At 45.9% G+C, this 16,866-nt stretch overlaps 1 protein-coding gene across 1 annotated transcript in view; it reads right to left on the bottom strand.

The window, feature by feature from the left end:
* Nucleotides 1–2,175: 2,175 nt before the first annotated feature.
* LOC137359160 (tau-tubulin kinase 1-like) overlaps nt 2,176–16,866 on the bottom strand; it is a gene marked incomplete at its 3' end in the record, with an annotated part of 47,905 nt that continues 33,214 nt past the window's right edge. The window contains exon 7 of the mRNA XM_068025230.1: nt 2,176–2,316. Within this exon, the coding sequence (XP_067881331.1) occupies nt 2,176–2,316 (141 nt within the window). The remainder of the gene's footprint in view (nt 2,317–16,866) is intronic.

The following is a 16,866-nucleotide window of genomic DNA, read 5'->3' as shown; positions in this document are numbered from 1 at the left end:
CCTCGGGGGGTGGGGGAGGGGGGAGGGGGAGGGGGAGAGCGAGGCCAGGGGGTGGGGGGGGGGAGGGGGAGAGCGAGGCCAGGGGGGTGGGGGGGGGAGGGGGAGGGGGAGAGCGAGGCCAGGGGGGTTTGGGGGGGAGGGGGAGAGCGAGGCAGGGGGTGGGGGGGGAGGGGGAGAGCGAGGCAGGGGGGTGGGGGGGGAGGGGGAGAGCGAGGCCGGGGGGGAGGGGTGGGGAGGGGGAGGTGGAGAGTGAGGCCGGGGTGAGGCCGAGTGTGGAACTTGAGGAGTGAATTCTCTCGGGGAATCACTGCCCCTTCCTCCTGAAGCCACTCTGCACTGTTAGGAGAGTCAGGCCTGGGGGGTGGGGAGGGGAGGGGGAGGGGGAGGGGGAGGGGGAGAGCGAGGCCAGGGGGGTGGGGGGGGGGAGGGGGAGAGCGAGGCCAGGGGGTGGGGGGGGGAGGGGGAGGGGGGAGAGCGAGGCCAGGGGGGTTTGGGGGGGAGGGGGAGAGTCGAGGCCAGGGGGGTGGGGAGGGGGAGAGCGAGGCCAGGGGGGTGGGGGGGGAGGGGGAGAGCGAGGCCAGGGGGGTGGGGGGGGAGGGGGAGAGCGAGGCCGGGGGGGTGGGGTGGGGAGGGGGAGGTGGAGAGTGAGGCCGGGGTGAGGCCGAGTGTGGAACTTGAGGATGTGAATTCTCTCGGGGAATCACTGCCCCTTCCTCCTGAAGCCACTCTGCACTGTTCGGAGAGTCAGGCCTGGGGGGTGGGGAGGGGGAGGGGGAGGGGGAGAGCGAGGCCAGGGGGGTGGGGGGGGAGGGGGAGAGCGAGGCCAGGGGGGTGGGGGGGGAGGGGGAGGGGGAGAGCGAGGCCAGGGGGGTTTGGGGGGGAGGGGGAGAGCGAGGCCAGGGGGGTGGGGAGGGGGAGGGGGAGAGTGAGGCCGGGGTGAGGCTGAGAGTGTGGAACTTGAGGAGTGAATTCTCTCGGGGAATCACTGCCCCTTCCTCCTGAAGCCACTCTGCACTGTTAGGAGAGTCAGGCCTGGGGGGTGGGGAGGGGGAGGGGAGGGGGAGAGCGAGGCCGGGGGGGTGGGGTGGGGAGGGGGAGGTGGAGAGTGAGGCCGGGGTGAGGCTGAGAGTGTGGAACTTGAGGAGTGAATTCTCTCGGGGAATCACTGTCCCTTCCTCCTGAAGCCACTCTGCACTGTTAGGAGAGTCAGGCCTGGGGGGTGGGGAGGGGGAGGGGGAGGGGGGAGAGCGAGGCCGGGGGGGTGGGGTGGGGAGGGGGAGGTGGAGAGTGAGGCCGGGGTGAGGCTGAGAGTGTGGAACTTGAGGAGTGAATTCTCTCGGGGAATCACTGCCCCTTCCTCCTGAAGCCACTCTGCACTGTTAGGACAGTCAGGCCTGGGGGGTGGGGGGGGCGGGGGGGGCGGGGGGGGAGGGGGAGAGCGAGGCCGGGGGGGTGGGGTGGGGAGGGGGAGGTGGAGAGTGAGGCCGGGGTGAGGCTGAGAGTGTGGAACTTGAGGAGTGAATTCTCTCGGGGAATCACTGCCCCTTCCTCCTGAAGCCACTCTGCACTGTTAGGAGAGTCAGGCCTGGGGGGTGGGGAGGGGGAGGGGGAGGGGGAGAGCGAGGCCGGGGGGGTGGGGTGGGGAGGGGGAGGTGGAGAGTGAGGCCGGGGTGAGGCCGAGTGTGGAACTTGAGGAGTGAATTCTCTCGGGGAATCACTGCCCCTTCCTCCTGAAGCCACTCTGCACTGTTAGGAGAGTCAGGCCTGGGGGGTGGGGAGGGGGAGGGGGAGGGGGAGAGCGAGGCCGGGGGGGTGGGGGGGGAGGGGGGAGAGCGAGGCCAGGGGGGTGGGGTGGGGAGGGGGAGGTGGAGAGTGAGGCCGGGGTGAGGCCGAGTGTGGAACTTGAGGAGTGAATTCTCTCGGGGAATCACTGCCCCTTCCTCCTGAAGCCACTCTGCACTGTTAGGAGAGTCAGGCCAGGGGGGTGGGGGGGGAGGGGGAGGTGGAGAGCGAGGCCGGGGGGGTGGGGTGGGGAGGGGAGGTGGAGAGTGAGGCCGGGGTGAGGCCGAGTGTGGAACTTGAGGAGTGAATTCTCTCGGGGAATCACTGCCCCTTCCTCCTGAAGCCACTTTGCACTGTTAGGAGAGTCAGGCCAGGGCTGATCACTGCACTCACCGGTTTGATGTCACGATGCAGAAACCCAACTGAATGGATAGCTTCGATGGATTGGAGGATCTGTTTGCCCAGTCTGAGAGTCGTGCTCATGGTGAAGGTACCGCGCGGCTGGCTGCGCCGGAGATCAGCTAGGTTCCGGCCCTGGAAAACATTGCAAGAGTCAGTGAGAATGGGGTCATGTACATTCGTCTTGTCCAGAGCAGCCTGTGTGTAAAGAAGCAATATCTTGTATATCTCATGGCAGTGATTTGCTGAGCATTGTGGATGTGGCGTTGGTGGGACCTGCCTGCCTGGCCATGGTTACAGACAGTCGTTCCAGATGGATTCGGGTCGGTTTGAAACCTGTTATGTGCTGCCGGAATCGGTAGTGGTATTCTGGTCCAGAAAGCCACCTGGTGAAGGATAGAACTGGAGCCAATCTGTACTCAGTCTAACATTTATTTACAGAGTGAAAGATTATAAACATACGCCTCCTAACTCAATCCCACCACAGTTTCAGTAGCTATCTCTTTATATGGGGCTCAAGTAAAATCCCCAATTAATGCTTTCCACCTACATGTCATAAAACACTATGAAGAGACAATTAACAACTGGTCCCACTGCTCTCTTATTTTTATAAATCATCTGGATTGTTGGCGCTGGGGCCACGAGCTGCTAACTTGCAGATGATACTAAGATCTGTGTGAGTGTTCGGACTGCAGACGATGTTGGACTGCTTCAGACTGATTGTAATGTGCTGGGAGATGGGGCTCTTTACTGGCAAGTGATGTTTCATTTGGATAAGTGCAAGTGTTATTCATGTGGGCAGCTGGTAATGCACAACATTCAGATCCCTTTCAGGGAAAAGCATTAAAGATGGTGGAGAGAGGGAGAGGGAGAGATGGAATTCTAGAACATACAACTCGAAAGATATCTAAGCAATGAACAAGGAATTCCAGTCTGTCCCTGTACAAAACCTTGGTCAGGCCACAAAGAATCCTGTCTCATCTCCTCACATGGAGGGTGATGTCGAGGCTTTGGGAAAGGGTGCAGAGGACCATGAGACTTATTCCCTTTAGAACGTATCCTCGTATTTAAGATAGGCTAACCGAGTTGGAGCTCTCCCCTTTAGAGAAGAGACGACTCGGAGGGATCTGATTGTGGTTTCCCAGGTGAAGGGAGTAGTTGGTGTTCCAGTTAATCATTTGTTCAATTCTAGAGGTTAGAGAGAAGATGCAGAAAGCCAGATGCAGGTTAGCGGTCAAGAGGTGACTCTTTACCCAGAGGCTGCTGGCCTGTCTACTGGGCTCACATGCCCTGAGTCCCTTTAACTAAGAGCTGGGCCAGTTTCTGCTTGGGGCTCCGATAAGTATATTCAGGACCAGAGCGATCAAGACTAACTTCCATTGCCTGGGGCCAGTTGGCTGGGGCGGAGCGATGAGGGATTTCCCAGATATTCTCCGGGCTTTTAGTCCGGTTTATCGCCTCTCGGAGCGATCACATGCTTCAGGATGGAGTGGAAAGTCAGGAATGCTCAGAGTTAAAGGAGAATTGGAGATCCCAGAGGGTTGTAGGGCTGGAGGAGGTTACAGGCATAGGGACGGCAGAGGACACAGAGGGATTTGAAAACACGAATGAGAATTATAACATCATTACAAGTCGGATATGACTCTTCTGACCTGAAACATCAGCTCTGTTTTTATTAACTCTGTTTCTTTCCCCACAGATACTGCCTGACCTGCTGAGTATTTACAGCACTCTCTGTTTTTATTAACTCTGTTTCTTTCCCCACAGATACTGCCTGACCTGCTGAGTATTTACAGCACTCTCTGTTTTTATTAACTGTTTCTCTCTCCACAGATACTGCCTGACCTGCTGAGTATTTACAGCACTCTCTGTTTTTATTAACTCTGTTTCTTTCCCCACAGATACTGCCTGACCTGCTGAGTATTTACAGCACTCTCTGTTTTTATTAACTGTTTCTCTCTCCACAGATACTGCCTGACCTGCTGAGTATTTCCAGTACTCTCTGTTTTTATTAACTCTGTTTCTTTCTCCACAGATACTGCCTGACCTGCTGAGTATTTCCATCACTCTCTGTTTTTATTAACTCTGTTTCTCTCTCCACAGATACTGCCTGACCTGCTGAGTATTTCCAGTACTCTCTGTTTTTATTAACTCTGTTTCTCTCTCCACAGATACTGCCTGACCTGCTGAGTATTTCCAGCACTCTCTGTTTTTATTAACTCTGTTTCTCTCTCCACAGATACTGCCTGACCTGCTGAGTATTTCCAGCACTCTCTGTTTTTATTAACTCTGTTTCTTTCCCCACAGATACTGCCTGAACTGCTGAGTATTTCCAGCACTCTCTGTTTTTATTAACTCTGTTTCTTTCTCCACAGATACTGCCTGACCTGCTGAGTATTTCAAGCACTCTCTGTTTTTATTAACTCTGTTTCTCTCTCCACAGATACTGCCTGACCTGCTGAGTATTTCCAGTACTCTCTGTTTTTATTAACTCTGTTTCTCTCTCCACAGATACTGCCTGACCTGCTGAGTATTTCCAGCACTCGCTGTTTTTATTAACTCTGTTTCTCTCTCCACAGATACTGCCTGACCTGCTGAGTATTTCCAGCACTCTCTGTTTTTATTAACTCTGTTTCTCTCTCCACAGATACTGCCTGACCTGCTGAGTATTTCCAGCACTCGCTGTTTTTATTAACTCTGTTTCTCTCTCCACAGATACTGCCTGACCTGCTGAGTATTTCCAGCACTCTCTGTTTTTATTAACTCTGTTTCTTTCCCCACAGATACTGCCTGAACTGCTGAGTATTTCCAGCACTCTCTGTTTTTATTAACTCTGTTTCTTTCTCCACAGATACTGCCTGACCTGCTGAGTATTTCAAGCACTCTCTGTTTTTATTAACTCTGTTTCTCTCTCCACAGATACTGCCTGACCTGCTGAGTATTTCCAGTACTCTCTGTTTTTATTAACTCTGTTTCTCTCTCCACAGATACTGCCTGACCTGCTGAGTATTTCCAGCACTCTCTGTTTTTATTAACTCTGTTTCTCTCTCCACAGATACTGCCTGACCTGCTGAGTATTTCCAGCACACTCTGTTTTTATTAACTCTGTTTCTCTCTCCACAGATACTCCCTGACCTGCTGAGTATTTCCAGCACTCGCTGTTTTTATTAACTCTGTTTCTCTCTCCGCAGATACTGTCTGACCTGCTGAGTATTTCCAGTACTCTCTGTTTTTATTAACTCTGTTTCTTTCTCCACAGATACTGCCTGACCTGCTGAGTATTTCCAACACTCTCTGTTTTTATTAACTCTGTTTCTTTCTCCACAGATGCTGCCTGACCTGCTGAGTATTTCCAGCACTCGCTGTTTTTATTAACTCTGTTTCTCTCTCCACAGATACTGCCTGACCTGCTGAGTATTTCCAGCACTCTCTGTTTTTATTAACTCTGTTTCTCTCTCCACAGATACTGCCTGACCTGCTGAGTATTTCCAGCACTCTCTGTTTTTATTAACTCTGTTTCTCTCTCCACAGATACTCCCTGACCTGCTGAGTATTTCCAGCACTCTCTGTTTTTATTAACTCTGTTTCTCTCTCCACAGATACTGCCTGACCTGCTGAGTATTTCCAGTACTCTCTGTTTTTATTAACTCTGTTTCTCTCTCCACAGATACTGCCTGACCTGCTGAGTATTTCCAGTACTCTCTGTTTTTATTAACTCTGTTTCTCTCTCCACAGATACTCCCTGACCTGCTGAGTATTTCCAGTACTCTCTGTTTTTATTAACTCTGTTTCTCTCTCCACAGATACTGCCTGACCTGCTGAGTATTTCCAGCACTCTCTGTTTTTATTAACTGTTTCTCTCTCCACAGATACTGCCTGACCTGCTGAGTATTTCCAACACTCTCTGTTTTTATTAACTCTGTTTCTCTCTCCACAGATACTGCCAGACCTGCTGAGTATTTCCAGCACTCTCTGTTTTTATTAACTCTGTTTCTCTCTCCACAGATACTGCCTGACCTGCTGAGTATTTCCAGCACTCTCTGTTTTTATTAACTCTGTTTCTCTCTCCACAGATACTCCCTGACCTGCTGAGTATTTCCAGCACTCTCTGTTTTTATTAACTCTGTTTCTCTCTCCACAGATACTGCCTGACCTGCTGAGTATTTCCTGCACTCTCTGTTTTTATTAACTGTTTCTCTCTCCACAGATACTGCCTGACCTGCTGAGTATTTCCAGCACTCTCTGTTTTTATTAACTCTGTTTCTCTCTCCACAGATACTCCCTGACCTGCTGAGTATTTCCAGCACTCTCTGTTTTTATTAACTGTTTCTCTCTCCACAGATACTGCCTGACCTGCTGAGTATTTCCAGCACTCTCTGTTTTTATTAACTCTGTTTCTCTCTCCACAGATACTGCCTGACCTGCTGAGTATTTCCAGCACTCTCTCTTTTTATTAACTCTGTTTCTCTCTCCACAGATACTGCCTGACCTGCTGAGTATTTCCAGCACTCTCTGTTTTTATTAACTCTGTTTCTCTCTCCACAGATACTGCCTGACCTGCTGAGTATTTCCAGCACTCTCTGTTTTTATTAACTCTGTTTCTTTCTCCACAGATACTGCCTGACCTGCTGAGTATTTCCAGCACTCTCTGTTTTTATTAACTCTGTTTTTCTCTCCACAGATACTGCCTGACCTGCTGAGTATTTCCAGCACTCTCTGTTTTTATTAACTCTGTTTCTTTCTCCACAGATACTGCCTGACCTGCTGAATATTTCCAGCACTCTCTGTTTTTATTAACTCTGTTTCTTTCTCCACAGATACTGCCTGACCTGCTGAATATTTCCAGCACTCTCTGTTTTTATTAACTCTGTTTCTTTCTCCACAGATACTGCCTGACCTGCTGAATATTTCCAGCACTCTCTGTTTTTATTAACTCTGTTTCTTTCTCCACAGATACTGCCTGACCTGCTGAATATTTCCAGCACTCTCTGTTTTTATTAACTCTGTTTTTCTCTCCACAGATACTGCCTGACCTGCTGAGTATTTCCATCACTCACTGTTTTTATTAACTCTGTTTCTTTCTCACAGATACTGCCTGACCTGCTGAATATTTCCAGCACTCTCTGTTTTTATTAACTCTGTTTCTTTCTCCACAGATACTGCCTGACCTGCTGAGTATTTCCATCACTCACTGTTTTTATTAACTCTGTTTCTTTCTCCACAGATACTGCCTGACCTGCTGAATATTTCCAGCACTCTCTGTTTTTATTAACTCTGTTTCTTTCTCCACAGATACTGCCTGACCTGCTGAGTATTTCCATCACTCTCTGTTTTTATTAACTCTGTTTCTTTCTCCACAGATACTGCCTGACCTGCTGAGTATTTCCAGCACTCTCTGTTTTTATTAACTCTGTTTCTCTCTCCACAGATACTGCCTGACCTGCTGAGTATTTCCAGCACTCTCTGTTTTTATTAACTCTGTTTCTTTCACCACAGATACTGCCTGACCTGCTGAGTATTTCCAGCACTCTCTGTTTTTATTAACTCTGTTTCTCTCTCCACAGATACTGCCTGACCTGCTGAGTATTTCCAGCACTCTCTGTTTTTATTAACTCTGTTTCTTTCACCACAGATACTGCCTGACCTGCTGAGTATTTCCAACACTCTCTGTTTTTATTAACTCTGTTTCTCTCTCCACAGATACTGCCTGACCTGCTGAATATTTCCAGCACTCTCTGTTTTTATTAACTCTGTTTCTTTCTCCACAGATACTGCCTGACCTGCTGAGTATTTCCATCACTCTCTGTTTTTATTAACTCTGTTTCTTTCTCCACAGATACTGCCTGACCTGCTGAGTATTTCCATCACTCTCTGTTTTTATTAACTCTGTTTCTTTCTCCACAGATACTGCCTGACCTGCTGAATATTTCCAGCACTCTCTGTTTTTATTAACTCTGTTTCTTTCTCCACAGATACTGCCTGACCTGCTGAGTATTTCCATCACTCTCTGTTTTTATTAACTCTGTTTCTTTCTCCACAGATACTGCCTGACCTGCTGAGTATTTCCAGCACTCTCTGTTTTTATTAACTCTGTTTCTTTCTCCACAGATACTGCCTGACCTGCTGAGTATTTCCATCACTCTCTGTTTTTATTAACTCTGTTTCTTTCTCCACAGATACTGCCTGACCTGCTGAATATTTCCAGCACTCTCTGTTTTTATTAACTCTGTTTCTTTCTCCACAGATACTGCCTGACCTGCTGAGTATTTCCAGCACTCTCTGTTTTTATTAACTCTGTTTCTTTCTCCACAGATACTGCCTGACCTGCTGAGTATTTCCAGCACTCTCTGTTTTTATTAACTCTGTTTCTTTCTCCACAGATACTGCCTGACCTGCTGAGTATTTCCAGCACTCTCTGTTTTTATTAACTCTGTTTCTCTCTCCACAGATGCTGCCTGACCTGCTGAGTATTTCCAGCACTCGCTGTTTTTATTAACTCTGTTTCTCTCTCCACAGATACTCCCTGACCTGCTGAGTATTTCCAGCACTCTCTGTTTTTATTAACTCTGTTTCTCTCTCCACAGATACTGCCTGACCTGCTGAGTATTTCCAACACTCTCTGTTTTTATTAACTCTGTTTCTCTCTCCACAGATACTGCCTGACCTGCTGAGTATTTCCAGCACTCTCTGTTTTTATTAACTCTGTTTCTCTCTCCACAGATACTCCCTGACCTGCTGAGTATTTCCAGCACTCTCTGTTTTTATTAACTCTGTTTCTCTCTCCACAGATACTGCCTGACCTGCTGAGTATTTCCTGCACTCTCTGTTTTTATTAACTGTTTCTCTCTCCACAGATACTGCCTGACCTGCTGAGTATTTCCAGCACTCTCTGTTTTTATTAACTCTGTTTCTCTCTCCACAGATACTCCCTGACCTGCTGAGTATTTCCAGCACTCTCTGTTTTTATTAACTCTGTTTCTTTCTCCACAGATACTGCCTGACCTGCTGAGTATTTCCAGCACTCTCTGTTTTTATTAACTCTGTTTCTCTCTCCACAGATACTGCCTGACCTGCTGAGTATTTCCAGCACTCTCTGTTTTTATTAACTCTGTTTCTCTCTCCACAGATACTGCCTGACCTGCTGAGTATTTCCAGCACTCTCTCTTTTTATTAACTCTGTTTCTCTCTCCACAGATACTGCCTGACCTGCTGAGTATTTCCAACACTCTCTGTTTTTATTAACTCTGTTTCTCTCTCCACAGATACTGCCTGACCTGCTGAGTATTTCCAGCACTCTCTGTTTTTATTAACTCTGTTTCTTTCTCCACAGATACTGCCTGACCTGCTGAGTATTTCCAGCACTCTCTGTTTTTATTAACTCTGTTTTTCTCTCCACAGATACTGCCTGACCTGCTGAGTATTTCCAGCACTCTCTGTTTTTATTAACTCTGTTTCTTTCTCCACAGATACTGCCTGACCTGCTGAATATTTCCAGCACTCTCTGTTTTTATTAACTCTGTTTCTTTCTCCACAGATACTGCCTGACCTGCTGAATATTTCCAGCACTCTCTGTTTTTATTAACTCTGTTTCTTTCTCCACAGATACTGCCTGACCTGCTGAATATTTCCAGCACTCTCTGTGTTTATTAACTCTGTTTCTTTCTCCACAGATACTGCCTGACCTGCTGAGTATTTCCAGCACTCTCTGTTTTTATTAACTCTGTTTCTTTCTCCACAGATACTGCCTGACCTGCTGAGTATTTCCAGCACTCTCTGTTTTTATTAACTCTGTTTCTTTCTCCACAGATACTGCCTGACCTGCTGAATATTTCCAGCACTCTCTGTTTTTATTAACTCTGTTTCTTTCTCCACAGATACTGCCTGACCTGCTGAATATTTCCAGCACTCTCTGTTTTTATTAACTCTGTTTCTTTCTCCACAGATACTGCCTGACCTGCTGAATATTTCCAGCACTCTCTGTTTTTATTAACTCTGTTTCTTTCTCCACAGATACTGCCTGACCTGCTGAGTATTTCCAGCACTCTCTGTTTTTATTAACTCTGTTTCTTTCTCCACAGATACTGCCTGACCTGCTGAATATTTCCAGCACTCTCTGTTTTTATTAACTCTGTTTCTTTCTCCACAGATACTGCCTGACCTGCTGAATATTTCCAGCACTCTCTGTTTTTATTAACTCTGTTTCTTTCTCCACAGATACTGCCTGACCTGCTGAATATTTCCAGCACTCTCTGTTTTTATTAACTCTGTTTCTTTCTCCACAGATACTGACTGACCTGCTGAATATTTCCAGCACTCTCTGTTTTTATTAACTCTGTTTCTTTCTCCACAGATACTGCCTGACCTGCTGAGTATTTCCAACACTCTCTGTTTTTATTAACTCTGTTTCTTTCTCCACAGATACTGCCTGACCTGCTGAGTATTTCCAGCACTCTCTGTTTTTATTAACTCTGTTTCTTTCTCCACAGATACTGCCTGACCTGCTGAGTATTTCCAGCACTCTCTGTTTTTATTAACTCTGTTTCTTTCTCCACAGATACTGCCTGACCTGCTGAGTATTTCCAGTACTCTCTGTTTTTATTAACTCTGTTTCTTTCTCCACAGATACTGCCTGACGTGCTGAATATTTCCAGCACTCTCTGTTTTTATTAACTCTGTTTCTTTCTCCACAGATACTGCCTGACCTGCTGAGTATTTCCATCACTCTCTGTTTTTATTAACTCTGTTTCTTTCTCCACAGATACTCCCTGACCTGCTGAGTATTTCCAGCACTCTCTGTTTTTATTAACTCTGTTTCTCTCTCCACAGATACTGCCTGACCTGCTGAGTATTTCCAGCACTCTCTGTTTTTATTAACTCTGTTTCTCTCTCCACAGATACTGCCTGACCTGCTGAGTATTTCCAGCACTCTCTGTTTTTATTAACTCTGTTTCTCTCTCCACAGATACTGCCTGACCTGCTGAGTATTTCCAGCACTCGCTGTTTTTATTAACTCTGTTTCTCTCTCCACAGATACTGCCTGACCTGCTGAGTATTTACAGCACTCTCTGTTTTTATTAACTCTGTTTCTTTCTCCACAGATACTGCCTGACCTGCTGAGTATTTCCAGCACACTCTGTTTTTATTAACTCTGTTTCTCTCTCCACAGATACTGCCTGACCTGCTGAGTATTTCCAGCACTCTCTGTTTTTATTAACTCTGTTTCTCTCTCCACAGATACTGCCTGACCTGCTGAGTATTTCCAGCACTCTCTGTTTTTATTAACTCTGTTTCTCTCTCCACAGATACTGCCTGACCTGCTGAGTATTTCCAGCACTCTCTGTTTTTATTAACTCTGTTTCTCTCTCCACAGATACTGCCCGACCTGCTGAGTATTTCCAGCACTCTCTGTTTTTATTAACTCTGTTTCTTTCTCCACAGATACTGCCTGACCTGCTGAGTATTTCCAGCACTCTCTGTTTTTATTAACTCTGTTTCTTTCTCCACAGATGCTGCCTGACCTGCTGAGTATTTCCAGCACTCTCTGTTTTTATTAACTCTGTTTCTTTCTCCACAGATGCTGCCTGACCTGCTGAGTATTTCCAGCACTCTCTGTTTTTATTAACTCTGTTTCTCTCTCCACAGATACTGCCTGCCCTGCTGAGTATTTCCAGCACTCTCTGTTTTTATTAACTCTGTTTCTTTCTCCACAGATACTGCCTGACCTGCTGAGTATTTCCAGTACTCTCTGTTTTTATTAACTCTGTTTCTCTCTCCACAGATACTGCCTGACCTGCTGAGTGTTTCCAACACTCTCTGTTTTTATTAACTCTGTTTCTTTCTCCACAGATACTGCCTGACCTGCTGAGTATTTCCAGCACTCTCTGTTTTTATTAACTCTGTTTCTCTCTCCACAGATACTGCCTGACCTGCTGAGTGTTTCCAACACTCTCTGTTTTTATTAACTCTGTTTCTTTCTCCACAGATACTGCCTGACCTGCTGAGTATTTCCAGCACTCTCTGTTTTTATTAACTCTGTTTCTTTCTCCACAGATACTGCCTGACCTGCTGAGTATTTCCAGCACTCTCTGTTTTTATTAACTCTGTTTCTCTCTCCACAGATACTGCCTGACCTGCTGAGTATTTCCAGCACTCTCTGTTTTTATTAACTCTGTTTCTTTCTCCACAGATACTGCCTGACCTGCTGAGTATTTCCAGCACTCTCTGTTTTTATTAACTCTGTTTCTCTCTCCACAGATGCTGCCTGACCTGCTGAGTATTTCCAGCACTCTCTGTTTTTATTAACTCTGTTTCTCTCTCCACAGATACTCCCTGACCTGCTGAGTATTTCCATCAATCTCTGTTTTTATTAACTCTGTTTCTCTCTCCACAGTTACTGCCTGACCTGCTGAGTATTTCCAGCACTCTCTGTTTTTATTAACTCTGTTTCTCTCTCCACAGATACTGCCTGACCTGCTGAGTATTTCCAGCACTCTCTGTTTTTATTAACTCTGTTTCTTTCTCCACAGATACTGCCTGACCTGCTGAGTATTTCCAGCACTCTCTGTTTTTATTAACTCTGTTTCTCTCTCCACAGATACTGCCTGACCTGCTGAGTATTTTCAGCACTCTCTGTTTTTATTAACTCTGTTTCTCTCTCCACAGATACTGCCTGACCTGCTGAGTATTTCCAGCACTCTCTGTTTTTATTAACTCTGTTTCTTTCTCCACAGATACTCCCTGACCTGCTGAGTATTTCCAGCACTCTCTGTTTTTATTAACTCTGTTTCTTTCTCCACAGATACTCCCTGACCTGCTGAGTATTTCCAGCACTCTCTGTTTTTATTAACTCTGTTTCTCTCTCCACAGATACTGCCCGACCTGCTGAGTATTTCCAGCACTCGCTGTTTTTATTAACTCTGTTTCTCTCTCTTCAGATACTGCCTGACCTGCTGTGTATTTCCAGCACACTCTGTTTTTATTAACTCTGTTTCTTTCTCCACAGATACTGCCTGACCTGCTGAGTATTTCCAGCACTCTCTGTTTTTATTAACTCTGTTTCTTTCTCCACAGATACTGCCTGACCTGCTGAGTATTTCCAGCACACTCTGTTTTTATTAACTCTGTTTCTCTCTCCACAGATACTCCCTGACCTGCTGAGTATTTCCAGCACTCTCTGTTTTTATTAACTCTGTTTCTCTCTCCACAGATACTGCCTGACCTGCTGAGTATTTCCAACACTCTCTGTTTTTATTAACTCTGTTTCTCTCTCCACAGATACTGCCCGACCTGCTGAGTATTTCCAGCACTCTCTGTTTTTATTAACTCTGTTTCTCTCTCTTCAGATACTGCCTGACCTGCTGAGTATTTCCATCAATCTCTGTTTTTATTAACTCTGTTCCTCTCTCCACAGATACTGCCTGACCTGCTGAGTATTTCCAGTACTCTCTGTTTTTATTAACTCTGTTTCTTTCTCCACAGATACTCCCTGACCTGCTGAGTATTTCCAGTACTCTCTGTTTTTATTAACTCTGTTTCTTTCTCCACAGATACTCCCTGACCTGCTGAGTATTTCCAGTACTCTCTGTTTTTATTAACTCTGTTTCTTTCTCCACAGATACTGCCTGAACTGCTGAGTATTTCCAGCACTCTCTGTTTTTATTAACTCTGTTTCTTTCTCCACAGATACTCCCTGACCTGCTGAGTATTTCCAGCACTCTCTGTTTTTATTAACTCTGTTTCTCTCTCCACAGATACTCCCTGACCTGCTGAGTATTTCCAGCACACTCTGTTTTTATTAACTCTGTTTCTCTCTCCACAGATACTGCCTGACCTGCTGAGTATTTCCAGCACTCTCTGTTTTTATTAACTCTGTTTCTCTCTCCACAGATACTGCCTGACCTGCTGAGTATTTCCAGCACTCTCTGTTTTTATTAACTCTGTTTCTTTCTCCACAGATACTGCCTCACCTGCTGAGTATTTCCAGCACTCTCTGTTTTTATTAACTCTGTTTCTCTCTCCGCAGATACTGCCTGACCTGCTGAGTATTTCCAGCACTCTCTGTTTTTATTAACTCTGTTTCTTTCTCCACAGATACTGCCTGACCTGCTGAGTATTTCCAGCACTCTCTATTTTGATTAACTCTGTTTCTCTCTCCACAGATACTGCCTGACCTGCTGAGTATTTCCAGTACTCTCTGTTTTTATTAACTCTGTTTCTTTCTCCACAGATACTGCCTGACCTGCTGAGTATTTCCAGTACTCTCTGTTTTTATTAACTCTGTTTCTCTCTCCACAGATACTCCCTGACCTGCTGAGTATTTACAGCACTCTCTGTTTTTATTAACTCTGTTTCTCTCTCCACAGATGCTGCCCGACCTGCTGAGTATTTACAGCACTCTCTGTTTTTATTAACTCTGTTTCTTTCTCCACAGATGCTGCCTGACCTGCTGAGTATTTCCAGCACTCTCTGTTTTTATTAACTCTGTTTCTCTCTCCACAGATACTGCCTGACCTGCTGAGTATTTCCAGCACTCTCTGTTTTTATTAACTCTGTTTCTCTCTCCACAGATACTGCCTGACCTGCTGAGTATTTCCAGCACTCGCTGTTTTTATTAACTCTGTTTCTCTCTCCACAGATACTGCCTGACCTGCTGAGTATTTACAGCACTCTCTGTTTTTATTAACTCTGTTTCTTTCTCCACAGATACTGCCTGACCTGCTGAGTATTTCCAGCACACTCTGTTTTTATTAACTCTGTTTCTCTCTCCACAGATACTGCCTGACCTGCTGAGTATTTCCAGCACTCTCTGTTTTTATTAACTCTGTTTCTCTCTCCACAGATACTGCCTGACCTGCTGAGTATTTCCAGCACTCTCTGTTTTTATTAACTCTGTTTCTCTCTCCACAGATACTGCCTGACCTGCTGAGTATTTCCAGCACTCTCTGTTTTTATTAACTCTGTTTCTCTCTCCACAGATACTGCCCGACCTGCTGAGTATTTCCAGCACTCTCTGTTTTTATTAACTCTGTTTCTTTCTCCACAGATACTGCCTGACCTGCTGAGTATTTCCAGCACTCTCTGTTTTTATTAACTCTGTTTCTTTCTCCACAGATGCTGCCTGACCTGCTGAGTATTTCCAGCACTCTCTGTTTTTATTAACTCTGTTTCTTTCTCCACAGATGCTGCCTGACCTGCTGAGTATTTCCAGCACTCTCTGTTTTTATTAACTCTGTTTCTCTCTCCACAGATACTGCCTGCCCTGCTGAGTATTTCCAGCACTCTCTGTTTTTATTAACTCTGTTTCTTTCTCCACAGATACTGCCTGACCTGCTGAGTATTTCCAGTACTCTCTGTTTTTATTAACTCTGTTTCTCTCTCCACAGATACTGCCTGACCTGCTGAGTGTTTCCAACACTCTCTGTTTTTATTAACTCTGTTTCTTTCTCCACAGATACTGCCTGACCTGCTGAGTATTTCCAGCACTCTCTGTTTTTATTAACTCTGTTTCTCTCTCCACAGATACTGCCTGACCTGCTGAGTGTTTCCAACACTCTCTGTTTTTATTAACTCTGTTTCTTTCTCCACAGATACTGCCTGACCTGCTGAGTATTTCCAGCACTCTCTGTTTTTATTAACTCTGTTTCTTTCTCCACAGATACTGCCTGACCTGCTGAGTATTTCCAGCACTCTCTGTTTTTATTAACTCTGTTTCTCTCTCCACAGATACTGCCTGACCTGCTGAGTATTTCCAGCACTCTCTGTTTTTATTAACTCTGTTTCTTTCTCCACAGATACTGCCTGACCTGCTGAGTATTTCCAGCACTCTCTGTTTTTATTAACTCTGTTTCTCTCTCCACAGATGCTGCCTGACCTGCTGAGTATTTCCAGCACTCTCTGTTTTTATTAACTCTGTTTCTCTCTCCACAGATACTCCCTGACCTGCTGAGTATTTCCATCAATCTCTGTTTTTATTAACTCTGTTTCTCTCTCCACAGTTACTGCCTGACCTGCTGAGTATTTCCAGCACTCTCTGTTTTTATTAACTCTGTTTCTCTCTCCACAGATACTGCCTGACCTGCTGAGTATTTCCAGCACTCTCTGTTTTTATTAACTCTGTTTCTTTCTCCACAGATACTGCCTGACCTGCTGAGTATTTCCAGCACTCTCTGTTTTTATTAACTCTGTTTCTCTCTCCACAGATACTGCCTGACCTGCTGAGTATTTTCAGCACTCTCTGTTTTTATTAACTCTGTTTCTCTCTCCACAGATACTGCCTGACCTGCTGAGTATTTCCAGCACTCTCTGTTTTTATTAACTCTGTTTCTTTCTCCACAGATACTCCCTGACCTGCTGAGTATTTCCAGCACTCTCTGTTTTTATTAACTCTGTTTCTTTCTCCACAGATACTCCCTGACCTGCTGAGTATTTCCAGCACTCTCTGTTTTTATTAACTCTGTTTCTCTCTCCACAGATACTGCCCGACCTGCTGAGTATTTCCAGCACTCGCTGTTTTTATTAACTCTGTTTCTCTCTCTTCAGATACTGCCTGACCTGCTGTGTATTTCCAGCACACTCTGTTTTTATTAACTCTGTTTCTTTCTCCACAGATACTGCCTGACCTGCTGAGTATTTCCAGCACTCTCTGTTTTTATTAACTCTGTTTCTTTCTCCACAGATACTGCCTGA

Source organism: Heterodontus francisci, unplaced genomic scaffold (genome assembly GCF_036365525.1).
Source record: "Heterodontus francisci isolate sHetFra1 unplaced genomic scaffold, sHetFra1.hap1 HAP1_SCAFFOLD_1315, whole genome shotgun sequence".
In the NCBI taxonomy this organism is placed as follows: domain Eukaryota; kingdom Metazoa; phylum Chordata; class Chondrichthyes; order Heterodontiformes; family Heterodontidae; genus Heterodontus; species Heterodontus francisci.
This window is presented reverse-complemented; position numbering and strand designations above follow the sequence as displayed.